This window comes from Panthera onca, chromosome B4 (genome assembly GCF_046562875.1).
Source record: "Panthera onca isolate mPanOnc1 chromosome B4, mPanOnc1 haplotype 2, whole genome shotgun sequence".
Classification (NCBI taxonomy): domain Eukaryota; kingdom Metazoa; phylum Chordata; class Mammalia; order Carnivora; family Felidae; genus Panthera; species Panthera onca.
Window position 1 is genome coordinate 80101796 of NC_138345.1, and position 23339 is coordinate 80125134.

Consider the following 23339-nt stretch of genomic DNA (forward strand, 5'->3'; position numbering starts at 1 on the left):
TTTTAAGACTCCCAACATGGGGCTCAAAGTCATGATCCTGAGATCAAGATTCACACACTCTACCAACTGATCTAGCCAGGCATCCTCAAAAAAAAAAAAAAAAAAAAAAAATCTCTGGTCTGAGCCTCCCCATTTTTCCAGAAGTGGCATCTATAGTCCAGAGAGGGTACAATGACTTACACAGAAGTCTCTCAATTATTTTTTTTAAGATTAAAAAAACTTTTTATTTAAGTAAGCTTCATGCCCAGCGTGGAGCTCAACGTGGTTTGAACTCATGACCGTGAGATCAAGACTTAAGGTGAGATCAAGAGTTGGATGCTTAACCAACTGAACCACCCAGGTGCCCCAAAGATTTTATTTTATTTATTTTATTTTTTATTTTTTAAAAATTTTATTCATTTATTTTTGAGAGAGAGAGAGAGTGCATGCACCGGAGGGGCAAAGAGAGAGGGAGACAGAAACCCCAAGTAGGCTCCACACTGTCAGTGCAGAGCCCAGTGTGGAGCTTGAACTCATGAACCATGAGATCATGACCCGAGCCGAAATCAAGAGTTGATCGCTTAACCTACTGAGCCACCCGGTGCTCCCAGAAATTTTACTTTTAAGTAATGTCTGTCCCTAACGTGGAGCTCAAACTCACAACCCTGAGACCAAGAGCCGCACACTCTATGGACTGAGCCATCCAGGTGCCCCAGAAATCTCCTACTTACTAAGTCTGAGTCACTACAAGAATTAACATCTCCTATCCAGCCAGTTGTTTTCCCTCTATAGCACAGTCACGTAATAGCCTGGAAAGAAAAGAATGAGCCATCTTTTGGAACAATGTCTGACTGTTAAAATTTGTCAGTTACTCTGTTAAAGAAAAAGGAGCCCCGTTCCCCACTTTTCCTCCTCATGGCCTTATAGAACATCTAGCACTGGTGTAAGGTACCTCAGGTAGGACTGGAATACACAAGAGGCTCGTACCACAAATCAGAAGAGTGGATTGTAGCTAAGAACATGGTTTTAGAACCAGACCTCCTATGTTGGAATGTATGGTGGTCAATTAATCACTGTATGGCCTTAAGTCGATTTTGAATTGCTCCAAACTCTACTTTTCTCATCTATAAAATGGGAATAATAACCATCTACTTCATAAAGCTTTTCTAAAAATATTAAATAATATATTCAAAGATTTAGCAGGTGACTAGCACATAGTAGATGGTCATTAAATGTTCATTTTTAAAAAATTAATTAATTTATTGTGAGAGAGAGAGAGAGTGTACACGTGTGAACATGGGAGGGGCAGAGAGAGAGGAGACAGAGAGAATCCTAAGCACTGACACTGCACAGCCCCACGAGGGACTCAAACTCACCAACTGTGAGACCATGACCTGAGCCAAAATCAAGAGTCAGATGCTTAACCCATTGAGCCACTTGGGCACCCCAAATGTTAGTTTTAGCATTAAGCTGCCAAGCTAAGGACAACCTTGTGATGCCAGGCACAATGCTAACTAAATATCTGAATAACTCCCCATTTGGACATTTGGAACAGATAAAGCCTAAGCCCTTACTTTCTCCAGATGTGAGGCTTGTCCCCTGGGATTTTACCAAAAAATCATATACCTTCGTTCATAGCATGTATGTTAGCTCTATAGTTTGTATCGTTCTATACATTTCTCTTAGGCCCTCTGACTCTACGCTCAAATTATTAGAAAAACTCCTGATAGTTTTGGGTGCTCTTCTTGGAGAGCTCCTGAAGACATAATTGTCAGAAATGGGGGAAAAAAAAAAATCCCTGTAGAGATAAGGCAATAGGTGTCCCTGACCTAAGGGGTGTCAGGACCAAGGAACCTAGCGGTAGGGGAAAGCTAGACTTCATCAAAACCTTTCCATATTGTGAAATCCCTGCGTTCAGTAAACTTCTCTTTCCTCATTTTGCAACAGCTTGTCCCTACTGGAAAACCGCAGACCCTGTCCCTACACCCTTCCTTATCCTGGACCCTCTACCCCTTTGTCCCTCCTACTCTCTCCTCTCTAGGGTCCAAAGCTCTAACATCCCATTTCACGTCAGGTCAAAGAAAATCTACTTTTAGAAACTCATTGGCTTCTTGTCCTTCCTTGGGCCCAGCAAAGCCTGGGACTCCATCTTGGGGAAATTGTTACTGTAGCAGTTAACTCCCAGCGGCCTCGTTTTATTTAATACACTGGGCATCTCTTGGCTTTTACTCTGTGGTTGTGCAGACTTCCGGTGAGGATGCTGCACTCAGCGAGTCTGAGGGAAGAGCTAGCAGTGTTTGCTAAAGCAACCTTGGATATCAAGGGCCTACCTAATATGTGGCTCTTGGACTGGGGATTCCGGTGCGATTCCGTCACGAGCTGTCCTGTGTTAAGGGCTAAGGAGACACAGCGCCCCCTAAAGGGAGTGCGGATTAAAGCTGCTAAATCAGGCCTACGGATATCACGTGGTCTCTTCTCCACCAATTGAAAATTAATAATCGCTTCCTCTGTTCCCCTTGGAAACAACCCCGCCCCCTGACCCTCCCGCCCCATTCAACCTTGAGGTTTTGGCGTTGTATTGAGTGTTTAATCTGACAATCAAATGCCTGCGCCTTCTGGCTGGACACCTTGCTTCCGCTGAGCAAGCTAGTACACTGATTGGCCAATAAAGCAATAGCTGTTACGATATAGTCCAATAATCCTCATCCTGGGCGGGGTCTAATGAGGATGTAGGGCCAATCAGCGGCGGTGTTGCTTTTGCGGCTCCACGTCGGCACCAGCTGCGGGGCAAGATGGAGGCGCTGATTTTGGTAGGAGCCGGAGGGGCCGCCGAGGTGCTGCGGTGTCCAGAGGGGCTGGGAGTTGGGGTTCATCCTGACTGGGAGGGGGTAGAAAGGGGAATCCCGGGTAATCCTCGGGGACCGAAGGTTCTGCCAGCCCCTGGAATAAGCGTGTGGCCTGGTGTAGGAACTGTAGGAGGTAAAGCCTCGGTTTAGAGTAGAAAGCTCTTCCGGGGAGAGGGCAGAATCCGTGGAAAGTTGAAGGGAGCACATGGAGTCCTTAGAACGCATAGGATCATCAGCATACTGAATTGGGGTCCTTTAGGTTTCTCCTGATTCTGAGCATTATGGATGATACTCTGATTTGACTTTCTCCAGACCTCCAAACTGGCCCCAAATTGTAGGACTAGACTGCAGTTGTTTGTCATCACAGGGTCCTCCTGGTGGTTGTCATAGTTTCATTTTCCGTTGACAGTTCTGTTACATATCTTCAAAAAAACGGTTTTCTTTTTACTTAGGTCTTCTGTTAATCCCTGTTATGTAGTTTTGTCATGGTAAATGTATTCCATCAAAGTTCTGGAGTACCTGATAAGTTAGCATGGATTAAAGAATATTTTTTCCAGACTCCTTATTCTCTTCTCCTTTTTTCTCCCCTTCTAAGGCGTTAAGAATTCTTATTGTAAGATCTGGGATGCTAACTGTCCCTCTGGTTATATGAGAATTTTGGTGGCTAAAAAAGTGTTTTAGCTTCTTTACCCGTATAATCCGTTTTGCCTGTTAAAACAAAATACTGTTACCCTTTCTTTGGAACCAGACTGGCGGATTTCTCTCTAAAGTGCTCTGTTTTACAGTCTGGGGATGTTAATATGTATGTGTGCGTAGGAACTCAGCGGCCAACCTCCTTCCTTGATTAACTCCAGGCTCTTTCCAAAGACGTTTTCTTGCATCTTTTTCTGCTCTAATACATGTACATATCCAGATTTTCATCAGGTAGAAGACAGTAACAGGTTTGATTTCTTTCAAAATGGCAAAGATAGGGATAATTCCTTCTCATCATATGAATTCATCAAGTCTAGGTAGCGAGCTTAAAAGCTGAGGTTTAAAATTTTTTTATTTTTTGAGGCGCCTGGGTGGCTCAGTTGGTTGAGCATCTGACTTCGGCTCAGGTTATGATCTCGCACTCTGTGAGTTCAAGCCCCGCGTCGGGCTCTGTGCTGACAGCTCAGAGCCTGGAGCCTGCTTCAGATTCTGTGTCTCCCTCTCTCTCTGCCCCTCTCCCGCTCATGCTCTGTCTCTCTCTGTGTCGAAAATAAATAAAAATTTTTAAAAAATTTTTTATTTTTTAATTAATCTCTGCGCCCAGTGTTGGGTTCTAACTCATGACCTGGAGATCAAGAGCCGCAGACTCCACTACCTGAGCCAGCCACGCACCTCCCGAGTAGTTTTTAATAAGTTATTTTCTGTACCAGGCAGTTAGCCAGTATTCTTAACCAGTTAACAGACTAGGATAAATTCCAGGGAATTGGTTTCTTTGGAAATTTTTAGGAATTTTTTAAATGCTCCCTACATCTGTTTACAAGGGAGCCTGCTTAGAGGTATAGGAGTGAGGGACATGATGCTTGGGGAGCCGTCTTAATAAGGGATATGTGTGTAGTGGTGAGTTGCGGGAGGTATATATGAAAATCTCACACATTTTCTCTTACCTCAGTTTTCAGTCTGCTTCCTTGTTGAAGTCTATTTCAGTCTGCTTCTTCCTTGTATCCATTTTGATCTGTACCCAAGATGCCAGATTCCTGCTACCTTGGTGAGGTACCCCTGAACTTTGCTTTTAAAACCATATTGATTCTGGGGTGCCTGGGTGGTGCAGTCGGTTAAACGTCCGACTTTGGCTCAGGTCATGATCTCACGGTTTGTGAGTTTGAGCCCTACGTCGGGCTCTGTGCTGACCGCTTGGAGCCAGCCTGGAGACTGCTTCAGATTCTGTGTCTCCCTCTCTCTCTGCCCCTGCCCTGCTCATGCGCGTGCGCTCTCTCTCTCTCTCTCTCTCTCTCTCTCAAAAGTAAATAAAAAAAATAATAAATATAAAACCATATTGATTCTTTGTCATGAGAAATCTATGTGATGGGTTTAGGGGAAACCAAATTATAGAGAAGAGGGCTTGCTCAGGGAAGCACGTACTGGAGTATACCTCTCCAGTATGCAGAACTGTACTTTTAAGCATCAATTATATAAAGCATTTATTGGGGACAAAGTACTAACAGGTATCAATTCGTGTGCTGGTCTCCAAAGTTCTTATGATATTAAACTAATATTTTCCTTCCTCTGTGTCAGCTCTTTACAATTTCATTATATTTTGGGCCCCCAATTAAGAATTTATGTATCTTTCTCATCATTACAGCCTTTCTCAGCCAGAGTTCTAGGAGAGAAGTAAGCCTAAGGCATTCATTAATGTAATGAATCAACTTCTCTGTATCCACAATGGCACTAGTTTGTACCATCCTTGGGAGAAGTTAAAAAAAAAAAAGTAGTCATTTAAATAGTTTTCAGTATTCAGTGCTTCAGATGAGGAACCCTAGTTGAGAATCAGGTGATACTTCCTAAATGTTTATTTCTCTCTACCCTCACAAACTGGATCATGGAATTTAGCTCCATCGGATTCAGAATCACCCTTCTGCACTGGTCCTTTTTAACCTCATGCCTTCCTCTGTTTACTCAGCAGCACCTCCTGAGTACTTAAATCACCATCGTTGTGAAAAGTATGAGGAATCCCTGGATCTTACCTTAGCTGTCTACTGAACTAGAGTTTACTGTACCCAGATAATATTTAACAGACCACTCCTTAAAGAGACAGACACTTTCTAAAGTTCTTGTAGGCTTCCTTTGTTCACATTTTTGTTTTGACTGGACCTCTAGGGAAAACTGATGAATGTACATTCCTCTGTCCTCACCTCTACAAGGCACACAGCCATAGGGTATTGAGAAGAAGGGAAGGGTAATCTAGAGGGGGTCAAGAAGAAACATCTGCCGAAACTTAATCTGATTATGGGAACTTCTAAATACCAGTAGGTTCCCTTCATTTAGGTACTTTACAGTGGGTCACGTTTCTTTTTCGAATTAAGTAATCTAGCTCTAGGTTTTAAGCAGATTTGTCTAATCTTTCTCAGGTCCTGTTGTCGTCTCCTAAGGAAAGAGACCCTTTCATCAACTTCCTTCCCAGTGCTTAATAGTGCTCCCAGCCTGCATCTTTGTACTTAACTTCCTCTCTCCTGCTGTTTTCTGCTGATGCTCCCTTTCTTAGCTGTGAATGGAGAGGGATCTCTACAGGTCACCATTCTCCATTAATAACCTATGAAATCTTAAAGATAATGACTTACTCCCTTCCCCCTTTACCTTATTTTTTTTTTCTTTTTCCTCTCAAAGCTGAATTACTCTAGCAGTCTAGATCCTTCAATCTTTCCTCATAGGTTTCATTTTTCCTAAACCTCTCTGGATTCACTTTCTGAGTGTTTTTCCAGTGCTTTTCAGACTAGACTTAATTCCATTCTTTCTCTCCCTTTATACCATTTTTTATCCTAAAACAATGACCACATCCCAAATTCTAAGACTCCTTCAAACATCAGGGCATCCAGAGTGCACAAGAGCGTGCATCTTTGTGGAGGAGGAAACTATGCAGAATACATCAATGACTTAAAGGTTGATACTGCTCTGTGGCCTTCGCTTCCTGAATCATCTTAATGGGGCTTTTGTTAAATTCCTTTGGCACTAACAGTAGAGGTACTTGGCCTGAATGCCCCCTCCCCCTGCTCTGGGCAAAGGTATCAATTACATTAAGCCCCCAAAGCACTCCCATCTCGTTCCTGGCAGTCCCTTGTGCCCCTCTCCCAGCTGCGTCCTTGCCGGTGCCTGGCCCCTCCATTTCGTTAGGAGAAGCAATCTCCTCGATCCTGCGCCGTGGAGATATATTTCTCAGCTAGGGCGCGAGCTGTGCCAGCACTGCCCCCGGTGAGGTCCCTGGCAGCCATAAAAATTTTTATTGTGATTATGTTGGTGTCGGGGTGTCCATCTGGGTTATTGCACACCTAGTTTAATTGATTGAAGTTTAATTTATTGACACTTCAAATTAAATGATCAGAATAAACTGTGCTGTTACTCTGGCCGGCTTGTTTTAATGGTTGATTGCTGGAAGCAGACCTCGGCTTGAACTAAAACCCCCAAAGAGCAATTGACGCTGCTTCTAACTCTCTCCGTGTCTTGCCCTCCAAGAAGACCTCGTTATAGATTTCCGACGTATTTATATATATTTTTTCCCTCTCCTTCACAGTGGTGGGAAAGAGTTGGTCCCCGGCAAGGTATAAATTATATCAAAGGTCTAGGGGAGCTGTCACATGGTCAAAAGAGGAGGAGGGGGTCTCCATGTGAAGAAAGACCTTTGAGAAGCCAGGTCTTCCCTGTGAAGCAGAGGATGAATGCAATTATCCAGATATTTGAGGGAGCCTAGTGGCAGATTTAGGGTGTTTTTTTTTTTTTTTATCTAGATATCTGCTACTGTTCTTTACTCCGCTGACACGACTTGGTTAGAGTTAGGATATTGACCACTAGTCATGGAAAGGGGAAATCAAGAAGCAAATAAAGGATCGAACAGGAATACTGAATCCGTGTCCACCTATCCACTTACACTAGAGTAATTAGAAAGATGGAAGGCAGAGTGCCCTCCAGCAGCTGACGAAGATGGATTGGGGGGTTGAGTCCATGCGCGTCATAAGATGCCTGTACTGGCAAGGGCCCTCTCACGTTCCGTCTTCCCTGATGCTGTGCAGAATAGGTTTTCTCCCAGATCAGATTATTAGAGGAGTTCTCTTTATCCTTCGATTTCCTAGCTTTCCTCTTCTGGCGTTTGACCACACCCATCTCTTCAGAAGACTTTCCTGCTGTGTAACCTAAGTCACATGTTGCAAGTGAAATGCGTGTCTCCTTATCTGGGCGTTTAGTTTTCCCACTGTCAAGGCAGGTGTATCCACCTACAGCCAGATGGTTTGGATAGCCCTACCAATTTTCTTCAACTCCTTTTCTATTATTTGTATACTTTTTAGAGGGAGACTGAAACTGGGGCAGAGGATGGCAATTAGGCCTTAGGACATGATTTTGAATTTTGGGTTGGTAGACTGAAAGACAAACACAGAGGCTGTCGACCCATTCTTTTAGACTAGCAGATTAGGGGCAGGGTAGATAGCCCGAAATGTTATAAACAAGAACTCTGCAGAAATAGATCTAGTTCCATCGGATTTTTCCCTTTACTGATGATATTTAAATGAGAGCTCTTGGATTACCCAACTGGGAAGGCGGGAAGTTCTAATGTCGCTCTCAGGCCTCAGGTGCCAAGTGCTCTGATTTCTGCTTGTTTGACTTGTCTCTCTTTCCAGTGCTGCTTTGCTTTGTCCTGCGTTTCTGTAATTTTTCATAATAGTTAGAGAATGGACTGTGCACCCTCTGGGGAAAACTTCTCCAGATGAGGTTTTCTGAAATGAAAAAATAATAATAAGTTCTAGGCTCAGACTCACAACCCTGAGCCCAAGAGTTGCATACTCTACCGACTGAGCCAGCCAGGTGCCCTGGCTTTCTCAGTTTTAAGAGAGGACCTGAGATTTTGCATTTCTGAAGAGCTTAGGCTCAGTTATCTTTGTCCTTGCCTGTCTCACAGCCACCAAGTTCAGTCACTGAAAGCTGGAGGGGTATGGTGCCGACCTTTGCTCCCCCTGCTGGCTGTGTTAGTTTTCTCAGTCACATTTATTAATTTATGAAGGCCACACACATATTTATTGAAGTCATTATTTGGTTCGAGGCAGAGGAGAGGGGGTGATTTTCAAAAGTATCATTCATTTCCCCCTTTCCCCCTCCTCTCTCCACACCATCTTATTATCCTCACAAAGTATCATATTTAATTCTAACTGGGCTCCTTGAAATCATAAGAATTTGTGAATGTGTAGTTTTCTGGTAACGGGGTCCATAAATTTCATCAGCTTATCAAAAAGGTCTGCTGTAACTTAAGGTATTAACCTTAACTGATCTAGGTCAGGCCTCTCATTTCTCTGATGAAGAAGCAGAGTCCCCCAGAAAGGTAGAACTTGAGTTAATGGCCGACCCAGATTACAATAAAGGATTTTAGGAGTTCGGAGACATTTTCTCCTATAGTGGTTGAGTTCTTAGTGACCGTGCTTTCACATTTCCTGTCTCTGTCAGACAGGAAGATTCTTTCTAGGTGTCTCTTCCTGACATCACTTCTTCCTTCCTAAGGGTTGTGTTCACTTTCTTCTTTATAACCAGTATTTGGTCTCATGGCAACTGGGTAATGTTCTGTGGTACCTGTGGCTCCTGGTCTTTCCTGAGTTGTGCTTGAATCTAAGCAAACCCTTGGGTAGTGTGTGAAAACTATGCTTCCCAAGCCTGGAGCTAATTCTTCTTTTTGTTTGAAGTCCCTAGGCTTGTGGCTGGCAAATTGGAGCCCTCAACCCCAGAGGAGCTTTTCATGTTAAAGGAGTTGGCACAGAGTCAGGGAGCAAAATACCTGCTTAGCTACGTAGAGCAGCTGGGAGTAGTATCTAGGGATTTTTCCTTCCAGTTTTTACCGTCTTGGTTTTGCTCTATAAATAGAGTTGGGGCACCAGGGTGGCTCAGTTGGTTGAGCATCTGACTCTTGATCTCAGGTCCTGATCTCAGGGTCGTGAGTTCAAGCCCTGCGTTGGGCTCTACGGTGGGCATGGAGCCTACGTTAAAAAAAAAAAAAAGGGTCGAGGGAAGAGCGTCTTGTTTCTTGTTGATCAAGACCTGTTGCCAAGCCAGGGTACTACTTTTTGGCATGGCCATAAAGATTTCTTTCTAAGTGGGAAATGAAGAACTTTCTAGGAATTTCAACCAGGTTCTTACTTGCGCCCCTTCAGCTGTGTGGATAGCATCCTCTAGCTCCACAAAGCCTTCTTGGTCACATACCCCCCCCCCCCCCGTCCCCGTGAATTAAATAAAAATAATTGGTCTTAGCCCCCAGATATCCTGTGTGCCTGCTGCAAAGATTCCCCTCTCTCCACCCCCCCCCCCCTTTCCTCTTCTGGTGACATTTCATGATCTTACCGCAGAGTGCCTTCTGACTCTGTACGCTGTGAACTGACTTAATTCAGTGCTTTTTCAGAGCCTATCTCTCCTAGTTTGACTCACAAGACACACAGAGAACTTCTATTCAGAGCTGCCTTTTTAATATTTTTGCTGATTACACTGCTGAGGAAGCTGCAGGTCATTTGAAGGCCCCCAGGGGGCAGCACTAGGAATGACTTCCCCTGTAGTCCCCCGTGTGCTAGTCGCCGGGGTACTGGGAGGTGTTTTTCACCAGACCACAGAAATCCTCTGATTGAGATCGGAGACTCCTTTGCAGCAGGCTGGTTGCTTGTTTGGTGTTGTTTCAGCGCTCCTGAGGAGTCCCGTCTAATTTCCTTGACAATAAAAATGTACATGAAAATCTCTCTGAGCCACCCAACCTCCCGCAAACAATCTGCCTACATGTCATTTCCAGGCACTATTAGCATTTGAGGTGAAGTTCTGTTATACACTCAGGCTGTGGCTCTCTGAAAGTCAGTGCATCACAGAACTTTGTCTCGAAAGCTTTCTAGCAGCTACACATTTGGGAGTGGGAGGGAAGAATAGACCTTTTAAATCCTTTGAACATGGCCTAAGCTTGTAGGGTCTTTTTCAGTAATCAGCATTTAATGTGTTACAAGGTCAAACCTAGTCCATTGTCCAGGAGGCCCATTTCTCAATAGCTGGGAGTTATTTATAAACTTGCCCTTTGCAAAAACTCAAAATGAAATTACATTACCAGTCATGGTTTCTGGGGCCTTTAAACTGGCTAGTTTTATGGTATGAGAGGAACTCTTGGCCTCCCCCGCTCCCGAGAGATAAAGGCCCCAGGCTGAAGTGGCACCGGCTGTAGTCAGGAGGTGGCAGGAGACAGACGTAAAGGAGATGCTGCTGGCTCCAGCTGTAGCAGAGTTGAAGCAGCATCCGCTCATGCCTCAATTCTTGGCTTTATTGAGTATGGTTATTCCCTCGTTTGAAATGACCAGCCTTTCCTCCAGTGCCTTCTTACCTCTCTCAGAGTCAGATCTGGTCTTCTCCCTGCCTTCCTTTGCCTGCCTTTTATCCTTCCCAGTAACATCCAGTTCCTATTTGGGGGGTTTCCTTGATAACATCTTCTAGGAAGCCAGCGAGAAAGGCCCAGGAATCTCTTTCTGTCTTTGCCAGCAGTTTCAGGCACTCATACCCCAGTGGCCACAAAGGGCATTGTCTCTCTCCTAGTTGGCTGGTGGCTATAAGGGTTTTTCTTTTCTTTGGGATCCATCCCATTCTTTCTAGGGATGCCAGACTCTATGGCTGCAGGAACCAGTTATCTATGCCAGACTAATGCCCAGTTTAAACCATTAGGAAGCTCTCCAAGGTTTCTGTGAATGTGGAGAGAAGAACAGAGCCAAAGATTTCCAGGGGAAAGTAGGAAAAATGCTCTCTTCCAAATTTCCTTCCCTGTGGGCTTCTTTTCCTCTGGTCCTTTCCTTCATTCCCACTGGTGTCTCCCTTTTGGTCATTTGAGGTTGGACCCTCAAGTTGCTATGGAATTAAGCCCGCGTTATGGGGAGATCTTTCTGTGGGGGTTAGGAGTGAGGAAAGCTTCTCTATTTGTGACCTTTTAGATGAGACTCTAGAAGACTTGCCTCTGCTAGACACAGAGTTCCTTAGTTTGAGACAGACTATTTATTCCAGGGAGTAATGTGTATGGAGTGGGCATCTCTATGGAGTGTTGATCAGAGCAGAGATATGTTGGTAGTAGTATCACCCCAAATGGCCACACCAGAATGTATACCGATACATGGAAGTCTAATTATAGGAGTTCCCCTAGAGGGGTGCCTGGGTGGCTCAGTCAGTTGAGCACCTGACTTCAGCTCAGGTCATGATCTCATGGTTCGTGGGTTCGAGCCCCGCGTCGGGCTCTGTGCTGACAGCTCAGGGCCTGGAGCCTGCTTTGGATTCTGTGTCTCCCTCTCTCTCTGCCCCTCCCCCGCTCATGCTCTGTCTCTCAAAAATGAATAAACGTTTAGGGGCACCTGGGTGGCTCAGTCGGTTAAGCGTCCGACTTCGGCTCAGGTCACGATCTCACGGTATGTGAGTTCGAGCCCCGCGTCGGGCTCTGTGCTGACTGCTCAGAGCCTGGAGCCTGTTTCAGATTCTGTGTCTCCCTCTCTCTCTGACCCTCCCCCGTTCATGCTCTGTCTCTCTCTGTCTCAAAAATAAATAAACGTTTAAAAAAAAAAAAAATGAATAAACGTTAAAAAAAAAAAAAAAGAGTTCCCCTGGACACTTACTACTTCAAGAGATTTTTGCCTTGTTCTCAAACTTCATTTCTTGTCACAATTATCCAGTAAATACTGAGAGTTTAGTGTGTCACATGTTGTTCTGGACACTTGGAATAAATCAGTGAACAAAAGACAGAAATTGCTATTGTCAAGAATTCAGGTGAGGAAAGCTTACATTCTTCATCACCCTGTTGTCCAAACACTGGGTTCCCTTTACTCTCATTCTTAATTCCCCGAGGCAGGGTTGGCTCTTTGCGTGGAACCAGAAACCTCCTGGCGCCTCATGGGACAGTTTACCTTTGTAGAGGTTGGAGTTTCTGGATCCTTGGCAATAATTCTTTCATGCTCACTCTTGGGTCTTTATTAAACACATGCCACATGCTTAGAGGTTACATTTGGCCCCTGTGAGAACCGCGGGTTTCCTAAGCAAGGCCAGGAAAGGGAGGCAACAGCCCTGTCTCACAGCACAGGGGAGGGAGAGCAAGGGTAAGTAATGTTGATTAGAAATTCAAGGAATGTGGGGCTCCTGGGTGGCTCAGTGGGTTAAGCGTCCAACTCTTGTTTCGGCTCAGGTCATGATCTGGCGGTCCATGAGTTCGAGCCCTACACTGGGCTCTGTGCTGACACGTGGAGTCTGCTTGGGATTCTCTGTCTCTGGTCTCCCTCTCTCTCTGCCCCTCCCCTGCTCACTCGCTCTCTTCTCTCTCAAAAATAAATAAACATTAAAAAAAATTCAAGGAATGTGAGGTGCGCCTGGCTGGCTCAGTTGGTGGAGCACACGACTCTTGATCTTGGGGTCGTGAATTCGAGCCCCACGTTGGGCGTGGAGCCTACTTAAAAAATACATTAAAAAAAAAAAAAGGAAATTCAAGGAATATGAGCCTGCAGACACCTTCTACACACATAACACTGCCTCCCTTTCCTTCCTTTTCCTCTCCTGGTTAGCTGGTTCGTTAGAAGTTGCAGGAGTAGAGGAGCTTTTGCAATGTGATATGCTTTGCAGTTGGATGTAACCATTAAGGCTGAGGCCGTGGTTCCTTTACGAGAGCCATTATCCTCAAGATTTGATTGTTGATAGTGAAAGAACACTCCCCTCCTGCTCATTAACTCCAGGCTCCCGGCTTCTTAGACCCTCTTCTTACTGCTTCATAACTCCCCCAAAATTCAGAATGGTTTTTGTCTTGGCAAGTTAAGCGGTAGTGTTGGGAGTATCGTAGAGGAACTGGGATCATAGGGGAAGTCTTGGAAGATGGATGTCTCGCTGGGCTGCGTTCAGAACTGGTGTGTCTGTGTGCACGAGTGTGCACACGCATGCGTGTTCGTTTCCCTCTGCTCAGTGTGTGGGTGGTTCAGGGAAGGCTTGCTTTATGCCTCTGCATTGCTACTGCATTGGGACTGCAGAAACTTCCAAGTACACTAGGGCATTCAATCCTATTTTCAGATAGCCTCGTGCAGTGCCTATTAATTAATCTGGTCACATTCCATACCTACCTGTACGTGGGAGAGCAGGGAGGGAGGGTAGTTTGGAAAATAACTGTAGCATAATGTTTGGAAATAACATTCCATGACCTACCTTGATTAAATCCTCTGTGAGTCCGGCTCAGAGACACTGTTCCTCTGATGCTATTTTGGAGTTCTTTGTCGAAATGCCCCCTCCCTCAATTCAGTTCATTCACCACTTGATCGTTCTCGGCGGGAATTGTCTACATCTAACCAGGCTGGGATAGGGGACATGCAGAGGCACCTCTGTATCCCCTTGCAGCCCCAGTGGGACTAGGGGAAGGTAGCTGGTTTGCCACTGGTAGCAGGAACCTTCAGGACTGAAGGTATGTTCCTATCTCTTCAGGAACCCTCCCTGTATACTGTCAAAGCCATCCTGATTCTGGACAATGATGGAGATCGACTTTTTGCCAAGGTGAGATTCCCTTTGAAATTCACTGAGGAGCAAGACAAAGGCTGATTCTGAGATTTGGACCTGGGACTGCCCCCACTAACGCCTATTCCTTGATACTATAATTTTGAGAATTCTTCCATTTTCCTGTGACCACTCCAGATGAAAACCCAAACTGCTTCTGTCTCTTACTTCCCCTGCTTGCACACTTGCCTTCCACAGATTTTGACCTCCTTTGTTGTCAGCATTAGAGCAGGGAAAACCTTGGGAACCTTGGCTTCTGAACAGTACAGTGTCTGGATAGGAGAAGCAGGCTGCCCATGCCCATCACTCTTGTCCCCCTTCCTTTTGTGTTGTCACCCTGCCTGCGTTTTCCCAGGAAATTCTCTCGCAGTTCCAGGGTTCCAGCCCTAGGTCTGCAGTCACCACCAAGCTTGTTACCTCTTGATTTCCCCAGTGTGATGTTTCTAACTTTGGATCTATTGAAAGAGAGGAGAAAGGACACCCCTCTCCTCTTCCTCCATAGTCTCCCCCCTCCTGTGGAAATTTTTTCTGTCCCTGGTGTATTAACTCCGGGCGAGCACAGCATAAATCAATCAGCAGGTAGAGATTAGTTTAGAATTCACCAGCTGTTCCTCCCTGTAATTGGATGTAACTATGCAGGACACCTTTTGAAACAGTTATCCAGTTACTAAATGCCAGACCTGTCATAGGTCTTCAGCTGACTGCGACGGATTAGCCCCTAAAGAGCAGAGCGATTTAGCAGCCTAGTATCTCCGCCCCCGTGCCAGGAAGAGCTTGGGAGTGGGCTCAGCAACGTGCTAGATGGTCTCCTGTTTTCAGTTTTCAGAAAAGAGCTAAGATACGAGAGAGGTTGGATAGGCTTTGCCTTTCTTTAGAGGAAGGAGGTTTTTTGCAGCCTTTCCCCCATTCCTCAGTTTCATACTGTGCATGAGGGTCTGGAAGAAGTGTTCTGTGCTTCTAGTGTCTTTTGCATTCTTTAGCACTGCTCCCCCGATGTAGGGAAGCTCCTAGGAAGCACTCCATGAGATCAGTCTCAGGATTGCTCTCCTAGAGTGCAGACAGGGGTAGAGCTTCATCGTAGGGCTTGTAGGCCTCTGCCCTTACAGTCTTAGAAGTGTGAGGTGGGCTTGCCTACGGCAGGGACCCTAAAATTTTTTTTTTTTTTTTTTTGGTATTCAATTACTCACTGCCCATTCCCTGCCTCCATAGTTCTTCCTTCTTCGTGTCAGTGTTTTTCCCTCACCCCATGCCTTGAAGGAAAGAAATCCAAGATCCAGGGCAAAGCACAATCACTAATCATTCTGGGCTCCCAGCTCTAATGACCCAACCCATCTCCTTTCCCTCTGACCAGTACTATGACGACACCTACCCCAGTGTCAAGGAGCAGAAGGCCTTTGAGAAGAACATTTTCAACAAGACCCATCGGACTGACAGTAGGTCATTTTCCTTTCACTGCTCCTGGTGTGGGGGGAATCGTGGGGGGCGGGGGGGGGGCAGCAGGACTGCAGAGAAAGGATAAAACGACTGCCTCCTTTTTTCTCTTTTTTCCTCCTCCCCTCATATAATAAACTCTTCAGAAATGTAATGGGGAGGTGAGTGTACCTCACGCGGGAATACCGTGCTGGAAGGTTGGCTGTTAGCTACCTGTCTAGTCCCTGGATTTATGAGCCTCACTTGACAAATTTAACTGCAGCTCTGCTTATTGTACCGCATCCATTAGGGCAGGTAAATGGAAGTCTGTAAAGGTGACCGCTCTGCATTTTCACCTCCGAAGGATCGACTAGTATCCTGTCTCATATACAAGGAGGGAAATAAGGGTAGTTGGCGGGGGAGATGGTTAGAGGAGAAGATACGTTTCGATTTCCCCAAGTTTATACTTCCCTTTTACCACCTGGAAAGAAAAAGCAGGTCAACTTTGGTCTTTGGACTTTATTACAACCTACCTTCCTTGAGCCCAAATAGCTGGATGCCAGGAATTCATGGGAACTCCTTCTACCTACTTCCTTATCTCAGGCCACCCACTGTTTCCACCTTCCCCCCACCCCCAGGTGAAATCGCCCTCTTGGAAGGCCTGACAGTGGTATACAAAAGCAGTATCGATCTCTATTTCTATGTGATTGGCAGCTCCTATGAAAATGAGGTGAGAATCCCCATCGCTCTTTGCTATTGCTGACTCCACTTCCTAAACCATAGGCAGGACAGTTACTGGTTCTGGACCCTAGGAGGGCCACGTCCCTCTGGCTAATGAAGTCCCTTCTGGGCTAATGAAATTATCAGAGTCCTGCTGCCCTCACAAATGTGGCCTAGCAAACAAATCGACTTAGGGGCCCCTGGGTGGCTCAGTCGGTTGAGTGTTCACCTTCGGCTCAGTCATGATCTGTGGTTTATGAGTTCGAGTGCCACGTCGGGCTCTGTGCCGACAGCTCAGAGCCTGGAGCCTGCTTGGGATTCTGTGTCTCCCTCTTTCTCTCTGCCTCTCCCCTACACGCACTCTGTCTCTCTGTCTCTCTCTCAAAACTAAACATTTAAAAAAAAATTTTTTTTTTTTAATCAACCTAGAATGCAGGTTTTTCCCCACTTGCTCTTTTTTTTTTTTTAAGTTTTATTTATTTAAGTAATCGCTACACCCAACGTGGGGCTTGAACTCATGACCCCAAGATCAACAGTCGCTTGCTCCTCCAACTGAGCCAGCCAGGCACCCCCCCCCCCCACCAATTGCTCTTTTATCTTCACGTTGGAGACACCAGATATGTTTTCATACATACTGATATACGGTATCAAGGGTCTTCCCTGCATAGTGTTTTCAGAGGTAGATTTCTGAGGTGTGGTCAAGGTCAAGGGGATGCTTGCTCCTACTATGAAGGCTCCACATCTGACTGAGCTTGGGTCAGTTAGCCAACATTCAGGGTCATGTTGAAGCCGTACATTCTGAATGGGTCACTTGAGAAAACTGTGAATATAGTCCTAACCTGCTTCCTATGCACAGGAAAAGCTACTTACCTCAGGTAGCGACGTCTAGGAGAGTAGATAAGTAAAAATAAGCCCCCACCTAATTTGAAGCAAAAGTAAAAGTTTGAGAGAACCAATTCTTTCTGAGCTTTTACTACTTTAAGTGCTTTGTAAGGTACATTGTTACCTAATCCTTACAGCACTTATGTGAGTTGTGGGTATTAGTGTTCTTGTTTTATAGATGAGGAAACCAAAACATGAGGAACAATATGAAATTGCTTGCATATGACCACCATTGAACTGTATAAATGGCAGTTTCATATGGTTCAACCTAATAACTTTCCCAGGGTCACACATATAGAAATGGCTCAGCTGGGATTTAAGCCCAACTCTGTCTGACTCCAAAGTCCATACTCTTTCCACTAACTCTCTGACCTTAGTTACTGTTTGGTTAATGATTTCTTTACCTAAGATCTCCGGTAACATATACGCAGTTGGTAAAGACCTGTAGAGGACTGCAATAGGAAAGTTTGAACAGTCTGGTCAGAGAGAGGTCTCAAATTGTGGGATCGTGTAGCAGAATTAATTTCTGCGAGAAACCACAGTTCCTCTTCCTGTTTTTGCTCTGACTTCCACCTTATGCTTTTGGTCCTTTGTGAAAGCCCATGTCTTTTGATGCTTAATGGATTGGCAGGTTTTGTTTTCAGGTAGCAGCTTTCAGGGCCTTGAACCTTATCCTTCTGCTTCTCCTGTCTCCCAACAGCTGATGCTCATGGCTGTTCTGAATTGCCTCTTTGACTCATTGAGCCAGATGCTGAGGTGAGCAGGCCATTCTTGACATCTGTTTGGGAGAGAAAGTCACTATTCATCAGGCCCAGGAATTTGTGGGGGAATTAGCAGAGGCTCCAGGGAATTGATTTACCTTGAGAAGTTAGGCTTATTATTTCAGAGTAATTTGCACTGATGGGGAAGACTGGATGGAAAGTGTGTCCCACCTGGGGGATAATTCTCCTAAGAAAGGGGATTGGGAGGGAGCAATGTCTGTCTACTCTCATATTACCCAGTGGCTCTGTCAGAGTTCTGAGTACCTTTAAGGTGCTTTTCTAGACTTCATTAGAAGATAGGGAAAGGGCAAGTGTGGGGAAGTGTCCCAGATGTAACATCAGTACCCTGGGAATGGAGGCAAGACTCCCAGTTTTTAACTTTAGTCCTTAGTTTTTCGTTTCTATAGGACAGGAAGAATATGCCATTTACCCTCGCCTCCCCTCCACCTCCCCAGCAGCCAGCCCTCTGTTCCCCATGTAGATGGGCAACAGAAGAGATATAAGATACTTTCCTTGAAAACATCCAGGGCTCTGAACTTCATTCCCCCGGCAGCTCCCAAGTGAACCCAGTACAGAGAGCCATCCGCCATCCGGAGCAGAACAGCAGGCGCTCTCAGCCCCACAAAATCAGCAGGGCGAATGGCTCAGATTTCCTCAGGAAGGGGATGATTTATTTCTTAGCCAGGTGAATGAATAGACTTCATTTCAGTGATCTAGTGAAAGAGTCAAGCTGACGGATGTGACTGGCCACATGTACAACCACCGGATCTGAAGCTGGTGGATGAGGGCCCTGACTGTTCCCAGCCCCCTGGTTGGGCTTCTTTTCAAGGCCTGAGAAGAGCTGGTGAGGGAGGGGGACGCAGGGGGAGCAGGGGAATGGGGAGAGGCTTAGAAAGTCTGTTAGAGCTTGAGTGCAAATAGAGTTTGCACTCAACTCCTCTCCACCTCCCGCCACCCCCAGATTGGATTTAGCTGTTTATTTGCTTTTTTCCACCCACTGATGGTAGTGTTTATGAGCACTGTCATGAGCAGCATCACGGTAGGTAGGGAAGAAACAGTAGCTCTGGATAATCAACTCTTGGATAGTCAGAAATTGACTATTTTTTTGACTCTCTTTCCTGACATTCCTGATCCTTACTTAGCAGCTAAGAATAGGAATAAGCTTAGAGTGGATTAGCCAAAAAGTTCTTATTTACTTACTTAACTTACTTTTTAGTCTGTGCGGTTGGTGGAGGCATTTTGTTGGTCTAGTTTAGGATCCCCAACTCAGACGGTGTGCTAGGTTCCTATGTGTCTTAGGCTGATTTTTCTCTTCTCTTGGGGACTCAGGAAAAATGTAGAAAAGCGAGCTCTGCTGGAGAACATGGAGGGTCTCTTCTTGGCTGTGGATGAAATCGTAGATGGAGGGTGAGTTTTCTGACCTGCCTGGAACCTCCTTGGAGCTGGGGTGAGAGGGTGGGATCGTTGCCTCTGTCCTAAGGCAAGTGGCCTTAGTGACCAGAGTATCCCCACAATGAGTCTGTCCTTCAGGCCAGAGTGAACGATGGTCTCTTCTTTGTCTTCTTAGGGTGATCCTAGAGAGTGATCCCCAGCAAGTGGTACACCGGGTAGCATTAAGGGTAAGCAAGAGTGTGCTCCCCTACATCCGCCGTCTACTCACCCTCTAGGGCCAGACCTGCTAAATTTATCTAAAGGTCAGGGCTCGTAGAATACATACAACCTTCTCCTCCCCTTTCAAATTCTCACTGTCTCAAAGAAGGGAAGCAGAAGGGGCATACTTTTGTCCCTAACCTGCTGCCTAGCGTCTCATACAGTCTTTGCCCAGAGGGGACATTTAGTACATACTTAATTGAATCAAAGATGAGTAAAAGAAACCTTAATATTAATGATTCTGAAACTATAAAGGAAGTTGAGGTTGGCTTATACTTCCTTTGGGGATGGATCCCAATCAAGTGAGGCAGAGGAGTGTCTTCCTTGTCATAAAGTCTTTACATAACTAAGGACAGCACCTGTCTATCAGGAAGCATTTATTTGCAGAACCTCAGTCCTCTTTGGTGCTAGGGATACCAGAAAGGGGCCTTTGGGTTAACCGTAGAAGCCTCCAGGTCTGTTGGGGAGAAAATGGTGGGTGTAGAGAGAGCCCACCAGCAAACTGTGGGGTGCCTCGATGTTTGAGCAAAGCAAATCTCCCCATTCATAGAATGTCCCAGCTCTGACCTCCACAGAGTGAAGGCTGACAGTGCCGGGTAATGGGAAATCTTCTCCCTTAACTGCCGTGGGCTCCATTTGCATAGTTTAATCTTCTCCTCTAACATATGTCTCTATGTGGCAAGAGAGAGGGTCCCCCCCCACCACCCACTCCCGCCTTCCTCTTCTCAGGCTGCTGTTGCAGCAGTTTATTTCTTCAAATTAACATGCTGTCGTTACCCATCAGGCCTTGCGGGATCCATTAAATTACCCCTGGCTCCCCCTCATCCTTTCCCTGGCGATATTGATATTCAGGGAAGGTCTTCTCTGACTAGGGAATCAGGTCCCCCACCCCCAAGTTGAGGATCAGATAACCTGCTGATTACTTGGAATGGAATAAATCTTTTAAGAAGTCCTCCTGCCTTAAAACAGAGGATGGATGAAATGACCCTTTTCTGCTCACAGTCCCTCTGGCCAAGTAAAATTATGGCTGTACCACCTAGAAGGGACAGAGAAGTCGGGCATCTGCCTTTTCCTTCTCCACTACCAAACTTCAGTCGGGTCTCACTCCATCTTTCTCCCATGCTAAATGCTTGTTTCTCCGTGCCATAGGGTGAAGATGTTCCGCTTACGGAGCAGACCGTGTCTCAGGTAGGACTTTCTCCTTTTCTTCCTCTCCAGACGGACTGGGTCACTAAAGAGACTAGAATAACACTCCACCCCAGCCCAAGTTGGAATGAGTCTAGAGACCGAAGACACATCTTTCTTGGCTCCCTCTTATTCCAGAGAACTGGGACTCCTACAGCCAAACACTCCCTACCCCACCCAACTCCCATCCCACTTCCCTGTGAGCAGTGGCTGTCAGCCTTGCTCTGTACCCTTCAAACCCTCCCTGCCTGATGCCTCATTCAGTGATTTATTCCCCAGCAGAGGCTTGCCTTAAGCAGATGGTCTGTGTGCGTGCGTGTGCACGCGCGCGCACACACACACACACACGCACACACTTTCTCTCTCTCTCTTCTCTTATTATTCAAATGAGGGCTAAGCTGGAAATGCATATTCTAGAATAAGCAGGTTTTGCAGATCCATCCTGCTACTTTGCAGATAGACTGTCTACCTGATGCGGGAGGCAAGGGAGGGATTCTGTTTTCTACCTACTTGGAATTCTCACTAAGAAGCCCATCTGGATGTGGTAACCCCTCCTTTCTAACATATGTCCAGTAACCCCCAGTTTTTTTCTTTCCTCCCAGGTATACCTCTTCTCTCTTCATCCCCCCAGTGGATTTGAATTTTTTTGGAATTTCCCAAACTGACAACCCTCTAGGGCCTTAGAGAGCTTCTTCCCATCCCTCTACCCTTGGGGATTTTCTATTTGCCATTCTTCTAAGGACAGGGAAGGCAAGTGCGGGGAAGGAGAGCCCCAATCTCTGTCCTTGCCCCGCCCCCGCCCCCCTCCCCCAGGCAAGCCCCTCACTGCCGCTCTTGTCCCTGCAGGTGCTGCAGTCAGCCAAAGAGCAGATCAAGTGGTCACTCCTTCGGTGAAGACCTCACTGTTCCTGGCTCCTCACCCCCTCAGAAAATCCACATATCTGCTGTGACTTCTCATCCAGTCCCCCAACTGATGCTCTCAGGGTCATCTCGGGGATCACAAGGGATCCTTAAGTCTCCATCCTCTCTGTGGTTGCTCCCCCAAACCCCCACTTATGCTTCCTATTCTTTCACACTTTTTTTCTTTTAACAGCCTGGGAGTAAAGCTCCCATCAGATTCAAACGCAGGGTAGTAGGGAAAGCACCCTCTTCCTTTCTACACCGAATTGTGCTGTCATGCTCTCCTACACGCCCCCCCCCCCCCCCCCATATTTTCTTCTCAACTTCGGTGCCCTTTGCTGCAGCTACACTTCAGATCAAAGCAGGAGAAAGAATGTGCTGAGTGTTTTCCTCCCTTTGCCTTTACCAGGCCTTCATCCCAACAGCCCATATGTTAGCAAGAGGAGGGAGGGAGACAATGTTTTTTCTATAGAATGAGTGGGGGTGGCATATTCCAGTCTCAGCCACAGGCCCACTCACTCACTGGCCTCAGCGTTTCCTCCCATTCCTTCTTACTGCCCTGTCCTCCAGCCTTGGGAGAAAAGATGGGGAACAGCTCGTGGGCAGGGGACAGAGTAGAAGAAGTAGGGATTTAAATGTTATGGGATAGGGCTTATAAAAGTCTGTATTTCAGTCACAGCTGCATTCTTAACCCTGATCCTGGCTTCTAGCTTCAGAACCGCTGTGGGTCTGTGAGTGTTCACTGTAGGACTGTCCATCTCCTGGTCCCACTACCTGGACTCTGTCCACCTTCGCCACCCCTGGGATCTTTGCCTGGCCTGTCCTCGCTGTGCCCTGGAGCAAAGCCGGTCCCTGAACTAAAACTCCCATTTTCATCCTGGGAAGAAGAGGTTTTGCTCAGAACTGGGGAGGGGGTGGGATTTGTGACTTGGGCCTCTGGGCTCTGTCCCCTTCGCTCCCCCCACATGCATTTCACTCCTCTGCCCTGGGTCTGCAGTCTCTGTTGCTTAACCCCCTCTTCTCTCTGCCTCAGCCTTACATCCAGGCAGTAGGTCTGCGCTCTCTCCCTCCCTGGGTCGCTGAGAGAGGTGCCCTTCTTCGGAAAACCTTTGGGATTTGGATTCCCCCAGGAAGATGGGGACGGAGCACCCACTCTTGGGTCTAACCTTTCCCCCTGACCCAAAACTTCCCACAAAAATGTCTCAAAAAACACCTTCCTGAGGCTTCACTCTGCCCCACCCACTAACTGCCAGTTCTCCAAGACTGAAGTGGGGTGAATAACCGGGCATATCTGAGGGGACGTTTTTGGGGTCAGAGATGTATGGAGTCAGGAGATAGCCACCCTCATCTACTGCTGTGCGCAAAGAGGAATAAAACAGATTTTTTTCCAAACTGCCTTTGTGTGATGTTTCTGTTCCTCTTCCTCTCTTTTTGGCAGCTGCTTCTATTCCTCTAGCCCCCCCCCCCCATCACTCCCCATCTTATAATATTTCTTCCCTCCTACCTCAGAGACTCCCCAGCATTCCACCTCCCCCCACCCCCACCCCTAATTTACGGGGCTGTTTGCCTCCTTGGCATCCCTCCGTCCCCTCGCCTGGAAATTGGCGCCAGGGGTGGGGTGGGGGTGGTATTTTCTCAGTGGGAGTCCTGGGGAACCGAGCGCTCCCCCCCCCACCCCCAAAGCCAGCTGCCGGCTCCCGCCTCAGCCATTAGTAACCCGGAGACGCGCACCTGCGTGGGGGCCCTCCTCAGCCCCTGCTCCCTTCCT

The 23339-nt window shown here is 46.5% G+C and overlaps 1 protein-coding gene across 2 annotated transcripts; it reads left to right on the top strand.

Moving 5' to 3' along the window:
* The first annotated feature begins 2670 nt into the window (after positions 1–2670).
* COPZ1 (coat protein complex I subunit zeta 1) lies at positions 2671–22963 on the top strand. 2 transcript variants are annotated; one of them, XM_078449811.2, is made up of 9 exons: positions 2672–2789; positions 13995–14063; positions 15415–15496; positions 16112–16203; positions 17776–17831; positions 19166–19243; positions 19404–19455; positions 20636–20674; positions 21518–21689. In XM_078449811.2, the coding sequence occupies exons 1-9, from the start codon at positions 2772–2774 to the stop codon at positions 21563–21565; spliced, it is 534 nt and encodes a 177-aa protein (XP_078305937.1). In that variant the 5' UTR covers positions 2672–2771; the 3' UTR covers positions 21566–21689. The 2 variants fall into 2 exon arrangements, with proteins under 2 accessions (XP_081652312.1, XP_078305937.1); XM_081796186.1 differs by lacking the exon at positions 19404–19455 and having other exon boundaries at positions 2671–2789; positions 21518–22963.
* The last annotated feature ends 376 nt before the right edge of the window (positions 22964–23339 follow it).

Excerpts from the sequence above, each read along its gene's own strand:
- COPZ1 (XM_081796186.1), top strand. Across the intron at positions 16,204-17,775 it reads GCAGCTCCTATGAAAATGAG|CTGATGCTCATGGCTGTTCT; the intron begins GTGAGAATCCCC and ends GTCTCCCAACAG. Across the intron at positions 20,675-21,517 it reads CGGAGCAGACCGTGTCTCAG|GTGCTGCAGTCAGCCAAAGA; the intron begins GTAGGACTTTCT and ends TTGTCCCTGCAG.